At 38.1% G+C, this 18,729-nt stretch overlaps 1 protein-coding gene across 1 annotated transcript; it reads right to left on the bottom strand.

The window, feature by feature from the left end:
• Nucleotides 1-12,867: 12,867 nt before the first annotated feature.
• On the bottom strand, nt 12,868-15,934 carry LOC134672227 (uncharacterized). Its single transcript, XM_063530128.1, has one exon. It carries the CDS (start codon nt 14,170-14,172, stop codon nt 12,868-12,870), a length of 1,305 nt encoding a protein of 434 aa, XP_063386198.1. The 5' UTR covers nt 14,173-15,934.
• Between the last annotated feature and the right edge of the window lie 2,795 nt (nt 15,935-18,729).

Raw genomic sequence — 18,729 nt, 5'->3', positions numbered from 1 at the left:
GACATTAGTCAAATTTTTCCAAGTATATGCACTTTTTTTACTGAAGGCTTGTGGCGCCCCCTAGCCATCTCTAAGGTAGAACAGTATGGTTCGAACCTTTCTAGCTGGATCATTCCCATGATGATACCGAGCTAGCGAGAGAGATGGCGCTGCCCATCAATACAATGAAGTATTTGAACAAATTAAATTATTTTCTAGGAAATATTTTAATTTGTTTTTTATCAAGTAGAAACACTACTATAAACACTACTATATTTATTTCAGTTTATAATTTATATAGTAGTGTTTCTACTTGATAAAAAACAAATTAAAATATTTCCTAGAAAATAATTTAATTTGTTCAAATACTTCATTGTAGTTTATTCATGTCATAAATTACAAAAAAATATGTACACAATAATCTTAACCCAAATAAAACAAATATACATGATTATATTTCAAATCTTATGTCAAACTAAGCATTTGTGCGAAGTATAACTTTGCTCGTATATTTCCAGAAACACCAAGTATGTAGTTTATTAGCTTTAGTTTGACTTTTTGTATCTGATGACCAATGTTCCATTTTTTTTAATGCATCTTCGGTTTTGGTTCTTTCTGCGGCTCTCCCTAGCTTTCAGCGCCGCGCCGGTTATTGGACAAAGCCAGCGTGTCCACGCATCCAAGTTCTAATCGTAATACCAGCACGGTTAGCAGGATTATTGACTGCCAAAGAATGGCATACAAGATGGCAGGCCCCAAACATAATTTTTGCATTTTCTATATCCGTTCTAGAATATTCCGAATCCGGAATCACTTTCTTGGAATAAAATAATGGTTAGCATTGGGTAGTCTGAAGAATAGTAATTCTACTTAATATTTACGAACGATGTAATTATGTAATATCCGCCATAGCCCTAGTGCAGTGCCTTAACAATATTATGTAAGATTATTTAGTTTAGTGAATAAGTTGCCTTTTGGAGTATTTTAACTATTTTACATATTTTTGATATAATTTTACTTTTTTGAGATCTACATATGTGTGATATGTGTCTCTCTTGATAAGAATTAAATAAATTGTATACATTTTATATATACTTTGTTTTAATTCAAAATATTTCAGTACTTATTTGTAATTATGCCTCGAGTTGCTGACAAAATCATACAAGTACATTTAAATTTATGAGCATTGTCAAGATAACAATAAGATAAAGTAGGTGCTGCCTACTAAATTTGTTACGAGTTCCCAACGCATGAAGTATGATTTTGGCAGCTGTAATACTTGTATTTTAAATTTAAAACATAAATGATTGCCGTGCGCTACATAACCGATACCTGTGGAACTGTGGGTAATCTAATGTAGACGAAATATAGCCGGTCAAGCAAATCCTGTCAGTAAAAAAAGGCGCGAAATTTAAATTTTCTATGGGACGATATCCCTCCGCGCCTACATTTTTCTAATTTGACGCCTTTTTCTACTGACCGGATCTGCTTGACCAAGTATAGTTAACGATTCGTGAACCTTACTGCGAAGACATAAGGTATACCGATAGTCAGTTAAAAATATTATAATCATAGTCACATCAGAGTTAGTACATCATGAAGTTTTAATTACACGCGTTTTTCACTTATACTGTACCTATACTGTTTTTTAATAATACAACAATAATTTATTACATACAAGCATAAAGCAGCTTTATGGGACAGTGGACACGTCAGAGAGCCAAGTACACGAAAGTCGGACGTTCGATGCTGCCTTGACATAGCTCTGGAACGTTTTTATTTTTTGTGGCTGAGGTACCTAGGGTTTCAGAAGTTCAGAACACAACACAACGGTGTCCCTTTGTTTCCCATAAAGTTTTAAGTCATAATGTATTGTTTGTCATATTATCGTTAGTAATAAAACTGAAACCGTTAACTTTTCAGGACTTTTGTAAGATTATTTTATAGATAGGTTAGGTTTGTTTTATGGTATGGCAATCCTGAAAAACTACGCGTTTCTGAGAAAAACCAATTATGACTAACGAAAATTCCGACAAATAATACGTTATGACTTAAAACTATTTGGGAAACAATAGAGACTCCAACACAACATCAGTAGCTAACTTGTAGATAAAACGAAGCGTTATAAAAGCTTGTTTGTTGACTCTTATAAAAAGGCATAGCACAGCACATAAACTATACGTGTTGAATTCCTGTAGAAGACACATTCACGTGTCGAATAGAGAGCTCAAGTAGCAGAAAATTTTCAATCTTGTTGGATAAAGCTTCTTCGTAGAAGTTAAAATCTCTAGTTCAAGACACAGCAAATGTCGGATAGAGCTCCTCGTACAGTCACCTGCAATAATATATTACACAACGAAGGCCGCAAAAATATCTGACAAGATCTTATTTGTAGAGCCATAAGAGCGTGTCACATATTTTTGCGGCTTTCAGAGAGTAACATATTATTGAAGGTGACTGTACAAAAGAAATGAAACGTGCCGTTTAGAAGCTATACTTAGTTGAAGAGACAAAGTACGTTTCGAATAGAGCTTCTTCTCAGGAAAGAGATAACGCGTGTTGTACGTACGTATATAGTATAAGCTCTAATATATAATACAGCACCTTATTAGAGATATGAATGGCTCGAGTAAAGGTCTTATGGAAGAGACAACACGTGTATCTTTTAGGAAAAAAATATCGTGCATAAGTTTAGTAGGTATGTATTACGATAAAGCGATTTAGATTAAATGTCTTTTATAGGCAATGTACGAGCCGTGCGATTAGATGTCATTTATATTCATGTGTCGAAAACAATATTAAAGCGATGTTGTATTATTTTTACGTGATAAGTAAACGCCGATAAATTATCTCTCGGCAAGGTAACGTAGGGCATACATAACAACATATACCTACTAGGTGGATATTTATAGATGTCTACGATATACGTGACTTTGGAGGGTCAATGCGGGCGAGTTACGGGCAGGTAAACAAACCGTGACACCGGATTTTAATGAAAATACACATCACATTAAGCTAAGCGTATTGTGAGACGCAGACGACACAGTTCCACGCAAGCGTAGAGGGCCTACCGCATACCACGTTCGACGTCTTGCCTCTCTATTGCACTTGTAAGGGTCATAGGTCGGCGTCTTGCCAGCGCCTGGATTACGGCAAGAACGCTGTGAAGGCCTGCTGACAAGACGCCGACGTTCGAAAGACGTTAGAGAAGTCGCGTCGTCGCTGCGTGGACGCTGGCGGTCGATAAACGCTGCTGCGGTTACGTTGACGCAACGCAAAAGTTGCTCGCCGTCACGCGGGCGCTGGCAAGACGACGACGCTCGAAAGACGCTAGGGTAGCCCTAAATTCGTACGTAAGTGTAACAGAAAGGCAACAGTTCCACGCAGCGCAGGGCAGAACAGAATTTGTAAAGAATGTTGTCGCCTGCGTCTCAGCACAGTAGCCTGCGTAGAACGACATGTTCAATGCCTCTACTAACCATGTTCTATATCCCATCCGTAATTACTGGATATTCTTCAACTCACGTTTCGTTAGCTCAAGTAGTACATTTGTTTGTACGATGATTTTATCTATAACCTACAGGTGTTTTAACGTAGGTAATCAAGTAGCTAATTGAATTTATGTTCTTTTTATCATGCTTTTTAATTGAACCCAGTAAAAGTAGGTACTATTGTTAAAGATGGATTGGATGGACTACAGCGTCCAAGACCTATTTACGAGAATATAAGTGTAGGTATATGTTGCAAGAAGGTTTGTGCTTATCTTTTATTTTTTTATGTAAGTACTAACCTTGAAGAATGTAGATAATGTTATTTAGTGCCATCGCCCCCATAAACCAATGCAATGTAGGGTTATTGAAGTAGTTTTTATATTTATTAAGGTATCATAAATTAAACCGATAGCTGTTCAATTTGGCGAGTAATACCCCCTAGCATTAGCATCAATTATTAGGTTGTCTCCCCACGGTGATCCATCGGCACGTGACTCGTAAGGGACACCGGTTAGCTAACAGTTAAACTGCATCCAAATAATTCCATATTATTTATAGTGGGCGAATCAGCTGACGCGCGGCGGCAGAGCGCAGCGCGCACCGCGGCCGCGCGCACCGCACCGACCACCGGCAGACCGGCACTGCGCGGACGCGGGCCTTATCGTGGCCACAAGTGAACCGTCGTCGGCGCCGCGCGCGAGCTAATGCCGCGATTAATTACGAGACTAGCAGCCGAACGACACGACGCGCTTTAAACAGTGATATATTGTGATGTAAATAATCCAATTATGTAACATAAATATTTGGTAGTGTTCCGTTATATACGTGCGTGTAAAGGTTTGAGGGTGGCCGAGTGGGAGGTGACGATGAGGAGCGACGTCATGGTGCCCAGCGAGCTGGAGGGGACGGACTACCTGCTGTCCTCCACCATGCGGCTCGAGGACAGCTTTCTGCAAATACTCGGTGAGACAACATTGACTTTGCGAAACGAGTTGGACATGGAAATACCTAATGGAATTTTTAATTACTTTGCATCTATGAGAAGCACTCTAGAATGATCTTTAAAATATACGTTAGTGCAATTCCTAGGTATGGTGTTACTGTTAAGTAACAGTGGTAGCGCCATATTATAAGCTAAAAAGACAGAGCTAATTTGGCTTTCATGATAGAACTTAAATTATTCAAGGTATGTCAATAGGAATGGAATAGGGCATAGGTACCTGGTCTACACTGAAATCAAAACAAAATTCCCCTCGTGTACCGTAAAGTTAAGGATACTGATGGAGCCTAATTTCTGATTGTGAGTGTTGTGGCCTACATCACCCAAAACTGGTTCCGACATAGCTATCAGTACCCAGTGGGTATCTATCACAATTGTGGATATTTTGTCTCACAAAAAAGACAAGTGTGAACACTAAAATCTGTGCATAGCCTAGTTACAAAATTAAGGATGACAGCACGTAAAACCCAAAGACCTACTTACTAATCGCATTCTTATTGACCGCAATAATTAACACTGCACCCCAAAATTTTAACGGTGCACACAACTTGTTTTACTGGTAGTCAAGTGCAGTTACACTTGATTTACGAAGAAACAAGTAAAAGCGACATCGTGTCGATTTATTTGGTGTCAGTTTCCAGCAATTAATTGGCAATAAGTAAGTAGGTTAAGAGCCTCTACATCTACATGCACACCTCGCCTATAATTTCATGCGTTAAGCCTTTATAAGACAGAGGGAATATATTTCCCACCTGATTATGCACTTTATTTCAAAGTAATAGGGTTCAATTTTGCACAATTTCTGGCACCCTTATGCCTTATAAAGGGTTAAGTACATTTCGGTAATCGATCGATTGAATTCGTTGCACCTACTTGGCCACAATAAAGCATCTAAAATAGCATGCGAATTGTCACCAGGTCTGTAAAGACCTTAAAACACAGTGTCTGAAGCTTTGAATGAAGCTACTTAATGAACGAGTACAGGACTGCATCCTACTTAGAAATATGAGCGAATAATTTTACAATTGCCGGCATCTAGTCTGAAATTGTAATCGTAAGTTGACTCGGCTTTTCCGACCTTGCTCGAGCTTCTGCATTTCATGGTTCGAGTATCACATGTTCGTCTCGGTAGTTAAACATGTATAACTTCAGACGACTAATTAAAACGTAGGTAACCTAAGACTGCGTAGACATGCATTGCAATTAAACATAGAACTGCAGATTAATTTTGTCTAAATTTTATGATAGTTTTTTTTTATTAACGATTTGAAGTAGATGACTCCAGAAATTAATTAACAATAGACTTTATTGCAGTTATCGTATTGTAGGTGCTCGTAGGTACTTACATTGTTTTTCTTTTCATTGCTCTGAAAGTTGTCTGAGCTTCTGAAGTCATGACTCATGACATACGTACATACTATTATGTACCTAGTTTAGAGCTTTAACCCATTCGTTGAGGCAATTAGTGCAACTCGTAATTATTCTAACCATACTTTGTATGAGGCCCTTCGACCCCCATGAAAAAAGAGAGCAACGAAACATGAGTGAGTTTGCTAATTTTGCTATACTCTCCTTTTTACTGGATCCAGGGATCTGGCAGCTGTTCATCAGGCCTAGATGGCAGTCACTTTCGTAAAAACTGGTGCCTAAGCCAATTCTTAGCATTAGTTGCTAAGCAGACCCCAGGATCCCATGAGCCATGACATTGACGACTCAAATTAATAAAAAAACAATTTATGTAAAAACATTTTTATAAACTCGTGCAAACCTCTCTGCAGCAGTCACCTTGAGAACTGTCCATCACATATTAATTATGTTGTGATGCACTATCATAGAACCTAACAACTAGAATTGCAGCAATTGCCTAACGAGGTGGCCTAGCTCCGCCGCGTACTAAATTAAACCTTAATTACTTGTCCAAAGGTTCAAAATGTGTTATTGAAATAAATATATATAGGAGGTTGGGAATTTTAATCATCTATTATGGACTCTGATTACTAGCCTCCATAGTAGCGTCTCTCTATGTGTAAGCCTGGGTAAAATATCATTATTACACGAAATACGGTTAAGGCAATTTTTAGGACTGAAATTAAATAGGCTTATCTGGCATTTCATTAGATATAGACTCCCATGAGCCGTGGCAAAATGCCGGGATAACGCGAGGAAGAAGAAGATCTGGCAATGCCATGACTGACCAGTCAAATATTGCTGTTCGTTCAATAGTAGGTACTTTATGTAATCGATCGATCGCGTTGAAATCTTTTGATGGGCCAAATTGCTCTTACGCTAAACTTAAAGTAGACTTAAATTATGATATGTTATGTAAGAGTCCAAGAGACAAACTTTTGCAGTCCCTCCTTTTAATTCGACTACAGCGAAGCCAAAACTATTATGATATGTAGTATTATGTTATTTAAGTATTTGTTTGTATATATACCTATCTACATATACACATATACCGGGTGTGGCCTGTAATATGAGCAAAAAATTAAACTGTAGGCTGTACTCCTCATACTGACCAACATTTGTTCAGCGACTTCTAAAAATAAGTTGTGGTTTGATTTCTATTACACTTTAAAGTTTATTCTAAGACGCAATGTATTGCGAATACTGTTATGTTTAAGGCATGACAAGCAACGTCAAACACAATGATATGGCGTGGCGATGGCGTCTATTGAAGATAATATTTATTTTGTATGAAAAATAGGGAGTCTAAATACTTCATAATTTTTAAAAGTTGTTGAACCAAAGTGTCACCGTTTGAGGAGTACAATCTATGTTTTAATTATTTGCTCGTGTTACAGGCCACACCCGGTATATGCATAAATCAAAAATATACATGTATATGCAATACAATGTATATTTTATATGTAGGTATTTTCTACCGTAGCGTCGACAGTAGGTACCTGAAAAAAATATACATCATTGTGTCATTTAACTTAGGTAGAGTCACTAATTTTGTGTCTACTTTTTCTTGTCATAGACGTCATAGTATATTTATGTGTAATGTATTATTTAATTTTATGCAATACGTAATTGTATGTTTGTATCTATGTAGATATTAAGAAAAAAATTGTTTTCTTTTTACACTTAGGCACAGAATAAATAATAGTCTTAGGTACCTAATGAACATAGATATTAAGATGAAAGGGGACGGCCGCTTCTCCATACAAACGTAGTCCCCAGTTTCCTCTCTGGATATTGATGATATGGAAAATATTTAATATGTATTAACCATACCCCTTCGTTTAATTTGTTTTCGATTTCTTTTATTATTTTAATAATTAGGAGCGAAAAACCATTTTCATACAAAATTTTATATGCTTCTACTCTATATAATAATTAACAGACATCGTAAATTTTATAGCATTTTCGGTGCAGCGGAGTGGTGTTAACAATTTCAACGCTAATGATTAATTAGCGTTAATTACGTTAATATTAACCTAAATTTACCATTTCAGTTGGAATTATCCATATCAATTCCGTTAACACCACAAATGCTTTAAAATTTACGATGTCTGATAATTAAATAATCAAACGATTCCTTCTTATAGCATAATAATGGTTAATACACATCAAACTGCATCAAAAAGATTTTCGATAATGTTAATATCCAGAGAGGAAAATGGAACTAATACGTTTTGTTTGGAAAGGCGATTTCACGCGGGTCATCCACCTTGTTTTAAATTAGCATTTACGAATATTAATCCTTGTAGCTACAATACCTATACAATGTAAACTCTTGATTAAAACACTTACAAACAGAGTAGAGGAGGCAGCAGTGTATAGGCTGCTGGCTACTGATTATGATGCTAATAATGGTAAATTAAATTGTAACTATTACGACATTATTGCTAGGTAGATTTAATTTACTATCTTTGAACATGCACTTTAAAATATAAGATGAGCTTTGCCAGACTTTGCGTATATAGGAGTCTTCGGTGTTGCTCGAAGGTAGGAGCTCACAACTCGCGAAATGACATACCAACATGTAAGAACGTGAAGTCCAAAATGACAGACGAGTAACGACGTTACACGACTACCATGAGTGTTATAAACATTGATAATTTGTGGATAATTTATATTACGATGCTTATCAAGTTATCATAATCTTATCACTCAAAAAAAGTATTACTTGTAGTACGGATTGTCTCAACCTTATACTCGTAAGTTGTAGGATTAAACTGGTATTTAATTATTTCAGATATTTTCGATGCCGCATCTTATCGGCGATTAATAGGTAGATTAACAAAAAATATAATGTTTTAATCATCAACATTTTCCTCGCGATATCCCGGCATTTATGCCACGGCTCATAGGAGCCTGGGGTCCGCTTGACAACTAAACAACTAATCCCGAGAATTAACGTAGGCACTAGTTTTTACGAAAGCCACTGCCATTTGACTTTCCAACCCAGGGGGTAAACTAGGCCTTATTGGGATTAGTCCGGTTTCCTCACGACACGATGTTTTCCTTCACCGGAAAGCGGCTGGTAAATATTAAATGAAATTTCGTACATAAGTTCCAAAAAACTCATTGTTACGAGCCGGGGTTTGAACCCGCGACTTCTGGATTGAAAGTCGCACGCTCTTACCGCTAGGCCAACAGCGCTTAAAATAACTAAAGCTAAAAATTAAAATATAATATCTACGAAGTAACCATGAAACTGTTCTAGATCTTAGATAATGACTAGGTGCGGATTTTCTTTTCTTTAAACTTGCATAATGTTGCTGCTGTGCTCACAGGAATTTGCAATTACTTTTATGAAAAATAGGTTACCTACAAACCTACTATACCTTAACTTAACTACCACTTTTCGATCAGATGATAGCATCTGATTGGTAGAGTCGAAAAGTGGTAGACCACTTTCTTGGCTGACTGTACTATCACTGTAGATAATTACACAGGATTTGAACCTCTATTAGGCCGAAAAGTCTTTAATATAAAAGGTTAATATTACCCTGATATTAAATTGTTAGTGCAAATAAGAAAAATGTTAGATGATTCGATAAATATTGCAGTTAACTATAATGAATTCCGTATTAGCGGCCACGGAACCTCGGAACCGTAAGTTATTTTGACTGTTCAAGTCTGTCAAACAAAAATTACCTTAGGTACTTCGTGCCTATTTTTGAAAAGGAACCCGAAAGTTCTAATTACGCTCACGCCGTGCGTTGTCGTCCCTAATAATAATACCTAAATTTTGTAAGGAGCACGTAAGGAGTTAAATATTGTAAGGTTCCAATTTGCATATAAAACGTTCGACTTAACCACCTTCTGTTAAAAACATTATGAACAAGACCTAATTCATAATTGGCTACCTATTATATATCTGTTTGGAAAGTGACCTTAAAGACGCTTATATACTTCTCTTTGTTCATTATACTCACAACAATTTTACTTATTGTATTCGGTGTTAACGAGTAAGGTGAAGAGTTTATCTGATTCTAAATGTTACGTAGCCTACGTAGGTATTATAATTTACTAGAGACCCGCCCCAGCTTCGCACGAGTAAACCTTAACAAATTATATACCTTCTTCCTTCCTATTGATAGGTAGGTGAAAACCGCATGAAAATCCGTTCATTCGTTTTTTTTTTTAGTTTATAGCGAACATATAAACATACAAACAGACCGACGCGGCGGGGGATTTTGTTTTATAAGATGTAGTGATTTTAAACTAGGTACGACAAGCGTCATAAATAAACAAAAAACCGAAAACTATGATATTCTCGCTCTATAGTACTCTATACCTACCTATGTTGAGAATAATATTAAAACCTAATTTCTGGCTATCGCCCAGAATCTGTCTGACATAGTTTTCGGGTGATTCAAAGTTGGTGTTTGTATCAGTAATCTTCTTAATTTTCAGGACATAATTATGCTGACTTAAAATTGATAGACTAGCCCAAAGTTCCTGCTTTGCCTTAAAAGAAAATTACAGGTAATTAAATTATTTGTATATTTTTGTTGATACGTGCAGATGCAAAGGAATACTAAAGGACATTGGATTGAAATGCTAAAGACCTTTTATAATATTCATGAACGGCCTAAAGTAAAACAATAAAGGTTTTGACCCCCAATGCCGGTCGGAATCGTTCATTCATTACCCGCCCTCGGACAATTTTCTCTTTCTAAACGTCATACCAAAAACTATCAACATTTTAATACGTTACATGTATTGTCTTCCGTTATCTCCATACATTGTAATGTTATAGCTCAAATAGCTAAACCTTCCTCAAGAATCACTCTATTGATAGATGAAAATCGTGTGACAATCCGTTCAGTAGTTTTAGGGTTCCGTACCCAAAGGGTAAAACGGGACCCTATTACTAAGACTCCGCTGTCCGTCCGTCCGTCCCTCCGTGATAGCTAGACAGTTGAAATTTTCACAGATGATGTATTTCTGTTGCCGCTATAACAACAAATATTAAAAAGTACGGAACCCTTGGTGGGCGAGTCCGACTCGCACTTGTCCGGTTTTTTTTAGTTTTGGAGTAGTTTTAAGATGTATTAGTGAATTGCCGTTTTCCCCTAGATCTACAGAGATGCTAGGTTGCGTGATAGTCGTGCACGCAGCGAATACGTGGGTAGTTTTACATATATATAAGTACTTAATTGTAAATTTGACACAGATTATTTAGAGCCAACAGGAGTGGTCATTTCTCCATACAAACGTACTCCTCGTTTTCCTCCGTGGTTTTTGAAGCTAGAGCAATGATTTTTTCAACACAGATTAATATTGTCAATATCTGTGTCCGTTTTGCTTTTATTGATATTTTTGTTTTTTAAGGCGCTAGAGCCCTTCAAAAATGGCCAAAATGGCCTAATTGACTATGCCGCAATGAGAGGCGTGGCATTCAAAACTGATATCAATTAGCCAAAAAAGCAAAACGGTCCGACACAGATAATTTCATAATCATTTAGATTTCCAAATTTGGTTACGATTGGTTAAGTTTTGGAGGAGGAAACAGAGGAGTACGAAACCTCGATCTTTGATATTTTTACGCAGGATTTTTCGCCTTGTCCTTATCGCACTACTTTTAGGTGCCGCTTCCGTTAGCGAGACGGGTATATTTACCTAAAATATTTAAAAATCAGCTCCTGTTTCGTCTTAAGTTTTCTAACGTACATTATTAGAATGTTGGTGAATCTTTGGGATGATTTTTAAATTAGTACGAAATATAATTATTTTGTTTAAAATGGTTGGATTTTATTTTAAATATGTTAAAATACGTTATTAATGAGTAATATGTTCTTTTAAATATAATAAAACGTTATCTTTCACTTCCTAAAATAACATCGTCTATATCCGCGTATAGACTTCGTTATCTATCTATTTAACGCGAAGTAACCTATTTAAGGTTATCAAAAAAACAGTATGTGAAGCTTTATTATGTATTATGTAATAATTCCTTTGATACGGACGTATCACATTTCTAGATATTTAACATTAGACATCAATTAATTGGTTAGATCCAAATGGCACTCAAGACTTTGCCTTCACTCGACTCAACAAAGTATTTTCTTATTTCTATTTTTTTTTTAATTATCGCAAAGTTTACATGTCACAGAGCTATTATATAGTTAATATTTAATAGACGCGTTTTACCTACCATTAAAACGCATATTAATTTACTTACCTTATTCGAAGCTTATTTAATTGAGATAGGCAGCACGTTTCCCGCCGGGTATTGCTATCTCTTTCTATACCCCTTCCATGTTTCTCCCTCCACCTGGCAGTGGGGATGACTTTGGTTCATTCCCAGATTTTAATTTGTTCTTCATTGGATCGAAATTAAACCAGGCAGAGTTTACTCATAAGCTTCGAATAAGGTAAGTAAATTAATATGCGTTTTAATGGTAGGTAAAACGCGTCTATTAATTTGACTTGACCGTTATTCGAAGCTTATTTAATTGAGACATGTTTGTTATCGCCTGGTGGAGGACTTAAGATGCCAATGTGACAAGGGTTCTATAAAATTTATACCACTTCACTTGTGGTATGGAAACATTTTTGCTAGATTGTTTGAAAGTAAACAACAGAATTATCATACTTCACTTTTTAATGAAGGGTTCATACGATGATACATGATACGATTTCGAAAAATGGATAAACACCATCAGAGATATTGTAACAAAAACAAAGTATTGGTAATAAGACTTCTTGAACACGATTAGCGAGTATTGCTACCTGAATTTCAATAAATTAGTACTTCGTAATCAAAGTAACATTATTAACCACAAATTTTAAAACCGTAAAGGTTATTAAAGTAATCAACAATAATTGACACAAAAATTTCTCAATGAGACTTTTTGTTAACACCAAGAAGTCCTAAATATGTATAACAATCAGAATATCCAGGACTAATATTTATTAGTTATTGTTGGATTAGATCTAATCAACTGCTGCAAACAAATTTGATATATTCATTGGATTATTCGAGGAGGGCGCAGGCATAAACTCTCGTCTGTAATAATTTTTAAACGTGTTTTCAGAGCGCCAATTACCTCGTGACAGAATATCTTCTACAGAACAATTATCCACCCAATTCTTAGAGGCTACAGCAGCACGAATGCTTCCAGGTGTTGCCGTTATGCCTGCCTCCCTAATCACGGATTTAACCCAACCAGCAATCAGAGCACGCGATGCCACTTTAACATCACCTCTCAGAGAAATAAAGAGGCTATTACAATTCACCGATTCTCTTCTACCTTTTAATAGTGAGACTGTTTTTTTAAACCAAAAAACAGGGTCAAGATTTTGACACGACTCATTAGCAAGTAATCTCCACCCTGATTGTCTGTAATTCGCGCAATCAGTTTTAGACCCGAACATAGGCCAAAAGATTATTGAACCATCCGAGAATACGCAGTGATTACGATCAATATTTAGCAACGTAAGATCGTGTATTCTTCTGCCAGAGCAGAGAAGGAGGAGCAATGCAGTTCTTCTGCAAACCTCAAAAATATTGTCATGGTTAATTTTAGATTTTCTAAGATAATCAATCAGGACTTCCACATTCCAAATCGGAGGTTTTTTATCTATTGGATTTCTTAATGCTATGGATTTTAACACATGCTTAACAGGGACATGAGTACTTAATCTTTCCGCAGCCTCCGTATTACAAAGAGTCGACACTACAGATTTGTATAACAGGATTGTCTTGTAAGATAATTTGTCAATCAAATAAAGGTCAGATAAGTACTTGGCAACATCTGCACCCGAAGGTTGTGTAGTATTTACTTTATGCTGCGTCGACCAAACTACCCACTTCTTCCAAGCTGTATTATACGTCTTGCGTGTAGAGGCGCGCCAAGAGGACTGAAGAAGGGAAATTTGTTCAGAGTTCCAGCCCGTTAGACTTTCCGACCACCCCCACACTTCCAGACTTCTAGCGTCATCTCGTGAACATTCGGGAGCGGAAGATTCGTGGTCACGTCCAGTAAGACCTTGTCTAGGTGATGTAGAGTAAAGGGTGCGGCTATGGCACGAGCCTTGAGATCCGCACGCCAGAAAACACGGTGCCATCGAGGGACTATCATCAGAAATGTTCCTGAAGCTTGGTTTAGGTGAGCCAGCACCTTCGGTATCAAGTACGGGGGTGGAAAAATCCACGCCAGTTCGAAATTCCAAACCTTTGAAAAGGCGTCGTGAAACAGGGCTTCGTGATCGTTTTGGTCTATCGATGTATCGATACATAGTTGATTACGACATGAGCTCTCGCCGAAGCAAACAGATCTATTACTGGTACTCCCCACTTGGAAAACACTAGCTCCGTGCATTCTGGAAGAAGATGCCATTCCGGAGGTGCACGCAATCTCGATAGATGATCCGCGTGACTGTTGTACCTCCCCGGTAAGTAAAACAGGCTCAGATGGATCTGATACTGCTCCAGCAGTTGGAAGACTCTGTACGTTAACTGCAAGAGAGGAGTTGACCTTGTTCCTCCCTGATTGCGGAGGTAAGCTATAACAGTCTTGTTGTCGCTCTGAACTAGGACCGTCGAGTGAGACAGGAACTGACAACGATCTTCCAAAACGTTTAGAATGGCAAGCATCTCCTTTTGATTGCAGTGCAACTCTTTTTCCGCACTCGTCCAGAGACCCCAGAGAGACTGATAATCTAGTTGCGCTCCCCATGCAAGATCTGATGCGTCGGTTGTCAGAAAATGAGACGCCGGTGGCACATGAATTGGAGACGGGCAAAGACAATTGTGCATCCACCATACTAGATCGTCCCTCGCATCTTGAGGTATCGCATATGTCCTTTTCGAAACTTCTGGTATCCGATTTAGGAGATTTAATAAGGCTCGATAGTTTAGCCTTCCCAAGTGAACCACGAAACTCGCAAAGTTTAGGAGTCCCACCAATTTCTCTAACTCCTTCCGGTTTGTTTTGTTGGTGTTTAACATTTGACGTATCTGCGAGATTAACTTGGGTACTTTGTCTTTCGGCAGATACTTCTGATTGGACCACGGGTCCCAATAAACGCCCAAATACACCAGACCTCTCTGAGGTTTCAAGACTGATTTCTCGTAGTTGACTATCCATCCCAGTGATTCTAGTCTTGTTAGGACTACGCTTACGTGGGTGACGAGAGTCTCTTTGACCTGGTGGGCAATCAAGAAGTCGTCGAGGTATACAACTACTCGAATATCCTCCTTTCTCAGCGTCTGAGCAATCCAGTTGGTGATTGACGCAAAAACCTTGGGCGCTGTGCTCAAACCGAATGGCAAGCAGGTCATTTCCAGTAATTCTTGCCTGTAGATAAGACGCAAGAATCTTCTGTGCGCTTGGGCAACTGGTAGATGAAAATAAGCCTGCGACAGGTCTATTTTGCACAACCAATCTCTTGGTTGAAGAAAGTCCGGTATGCGATGAACGTTTAATAAACTGAAGCGTTCTGTCAATACGAATCTGTTCAGGGCCTTTAGGTTGAAAATAGGACGAGCAGTGCCATCGCTCTTTGGTACAAGGAAAATTGTGGAAAGAAAACTGGGTGAGGGCTCTGCCACTTCCAGTATACCTTGAGTCTTCATTTGATTGATAACAGCTGTCATTTCGGTCGAGTGTGGGCACTCGTAGCTGCTCAGATGAAGACTCGGATAAAGGAGAGGCGGTTTTTGTATGAAGGGTATGCGATACCCTTTTATTATCCGCAACAAGAAGTCTGGAGCATTCATTCCTCTCCACATATTGTAATAATTTGCTAAACGGCCGGCCCTGAACTGTATCGAGTCAATATCTCCTTCGCTTGTTCTGTCTCTGCCCCGCGGGGGAATGAGGGCGCTTACGTCCTCCTCGACCTCTTTGCTGATAGTCTCTTGGCTGACGGTCTCGAAAGGAGGGCCCAGGAACTGGCCTTGTAATAGAGCGAGCAGAATTGTATGTATTTTGATACCCTTGCGAAGGGTACGGATGATGGTAGCCACCCCGCGAGGGTGGGATATTATTTGCATCAGAATAGCCATGATTTTCGTAGTTGTTACCAGGAGCATGTGCCTGATTATAGCGAGCACCCTGCGAGAGTACTTTACGAGGCGCAGCACCCTGCGAGGGCGCGCTTGTCATCTTTGAAGGGCCTGCTTGCGAAGCAGGAGTCTTAGGTAAGGACCAGAAACATTTTCGTACACCGCCATATTTTTCGATTGCAGCCGTAAAAGCCTCAGCGTTAAACAGTGACGTTCCTGATGGAGGAATCTTACGTAAAGCGGATTTGACCAACTTATCTTTGACATGTTTAGTGATTCCGTTACGTCGCATTTGAATCACTTCCGCTCTGTGGCCACATAACCTGTAAAAAATCTTCAGAAACCTTGTAGTAATCACCACTGAGAAAAACACTGTTAAGTTTTTCACGAAGAGCCTCGTGTACAATTTCCGTGCCTCCCTGAGCCCAAGTCAGCACATCCTGCACGGCTGCGTGTAAAGCCTCCTGCTGTTTTAGCATACAGTAGGTTAATGCACCGAAAGCTCTATCTGCTTGCACTAAGTGAGGATTCTGATCATACTCTCTAACCTCGTCGTTAGTTTCTAAGTCAGTATAGCCTGGAGTGTGATTATACACTTTTTGGATCTCTGCATAGCGTAAATTAAACCATTCGTTATGATTCAACTGCTGTATATCACACAATAGCTTTAACTCACCTTCTGACGTGCCTGGCATAGCCGGTTCTTTTAATTTGGTACCGAGTCCTTTTGCAAGCAAACGGCTCTGGTTCCACGGGCACAGGCGGTGCCTGGTCTGGTTCATTTTCCACATAAAGATCTCGACTGCAATCTGAAATATCTGAATTATTATCGTACGGGCGAACACATTCGTTTGATCTTGCTATTTGTGTCTGCAAGCTGTTAACGAGTTTTGTCAATTTAAGTAGTTCCTTTTTTGTGCCCCCCCTTTTCTTTGACTTGCGGTGCCGTCTTCGTCTCGGGCTAGCCTTGCAGGAGCTAGTAGAACTGCTACTACTACTTGATGAACTGGAACTGGACGACCGGTCACGATTTCGTGTAGGTTTTGCCTGAGCACCCAGCTTTGCTACACTCTCCTTTAGCATCGTCCATGACTCTAAATAAAATAACCGTATTACAATGCTATTCAATAAACAAAGATCGAACGGTAAAACCGTTTAAGAATTTTATTATCAAATGGAGGGTAGGTACATTTTCACGGCAAATGGTTAAATTTCCAATATTTAATTCTTTACAATTATTCATTTAACACTTGAGGGTAGAATACATAAAAAGTATTCCAACTAACTATCCAAATCGAAAATGGATATAATTTGCAATAATTGATCTCAAAATGTTTAGAACTTACGTGTATTGTTGCACACAATAAATGTATTTCGGTAATAGTAGATACTATACCGTAATAATGACAACTTAACCGTCGCGCTTGATATCCAAACTACGAAATAAATTCCAATCCTTTGTTCTGGATAATATTTTTGAGAGCGCGACCAACCGCGGCGGGAAACTAGACGCCAATGAAGAACAAATTAAAATCTGGGAATGAACCAAAGTCATCCCCACTGCCAGGTGGAGGGAGAAACATGGAAGGGGTATAGAAAGAGATAGCAATACCCGGCGGGAAACGTGCTGCCTATCTCAATTAAATAAGCTTCGAATAACGGTCAAGTCAAATTAATCGATATTTTACTTAAGTTAGCTACGGCACACATATATATTATATTTACTGTTACATTATATTTAAACACCTTACATAATTGTCCGAGTTTCAGTACGTATCCACGCGAGAAAACAAACATTAACTTATCAAAGTTAACTTCACAAACCAGTATTATCAGATAACAAGTAGGCAAACGTACTGTTTATCGTCGCAGATTACTGTCAAATAACATGCTACGTTCAAAACACAGGTCTGTGGTTTAAAATCGATAGGTAGTTTACTGAAGCACAGCTATGTAAGAGTGGACATTTAAATGGTCAAGTAGTTGGTATTAGAAGCAAGATGACGGTATTCAATCCGCACAGATATAAAGGATTCATACATACACAGAGCAGGGCGGTGCGTAGGTGCGTACATTGTATGGTAACTTGTGAACTAGGTATATTAAAAACTATATTACTATCACTAACTTTTACCTCCGAATGTTTATTGCAAATGTAATAAGTAGATAACAATCTTTTATTATTTATTCACTTAATGTCCCTTAATCAAATAGTTTACGTGTAAAATAAGTACTTTAATGATATTAATTTCTTTGGCGTAGGTAGGTACGTCAAAGCGCCAACATCTCCATGGTGCCTACTAAATAAAAGAAAACACACACATATATATTACCGATTTTGGATTATTGACGGTAGATTTACACATTTTACAGATACAATACTTATATTTTACACCGATGATTCTAAACGTAATACCTATTGTAGTCCGAAGAGGTGGTTTCCATGCACTTGCAGAATGGTAAAGCATATTATTTTCCATATAAATTCGGAGGTTGTTACTTAACTCGGGTCACGGACAAGGGCAAGACTGAAATTCTTATAAATCTTTCTTAATAATAAACGATCAATCTTATTCCTATAAACAGAAGGTTGATATCGTTCAACAAACACATGTGAAACATAAGATCGAGTATCGCGGTTTTGTTTTACTTTTGGCACTGAAACGCATTTGGATCTGATCGCCCTTGAGAAGTTAGGATTGGTCAGGTCACAAGAGGAATGACATTTGGCTGAATATGACATATATTATTCTGTTGCATTCGCATGCTCATATTTTTTTTAATTA

The sequence above is a fragment of the Cydia fagiglandana genome, chromosome 16 (genome assembly GCF_963556715.1).
Source record: "Cydia fagiglandana chromosome 16, ilCydFagi1.1, whole genome shotgun sequence".
NCBI classification, from domain to species: Eukaryota; Metazoa; Arthropoda; class Insecta; order Lepidoptera; family Tortricidae; genus Cydia; species Cydia fagiglandana.
The sequence above is the reverse complement of the archived record's forward strand: the minus strand, read 5'-3'. Positions and strand labels throughout refer to the sequence as shown.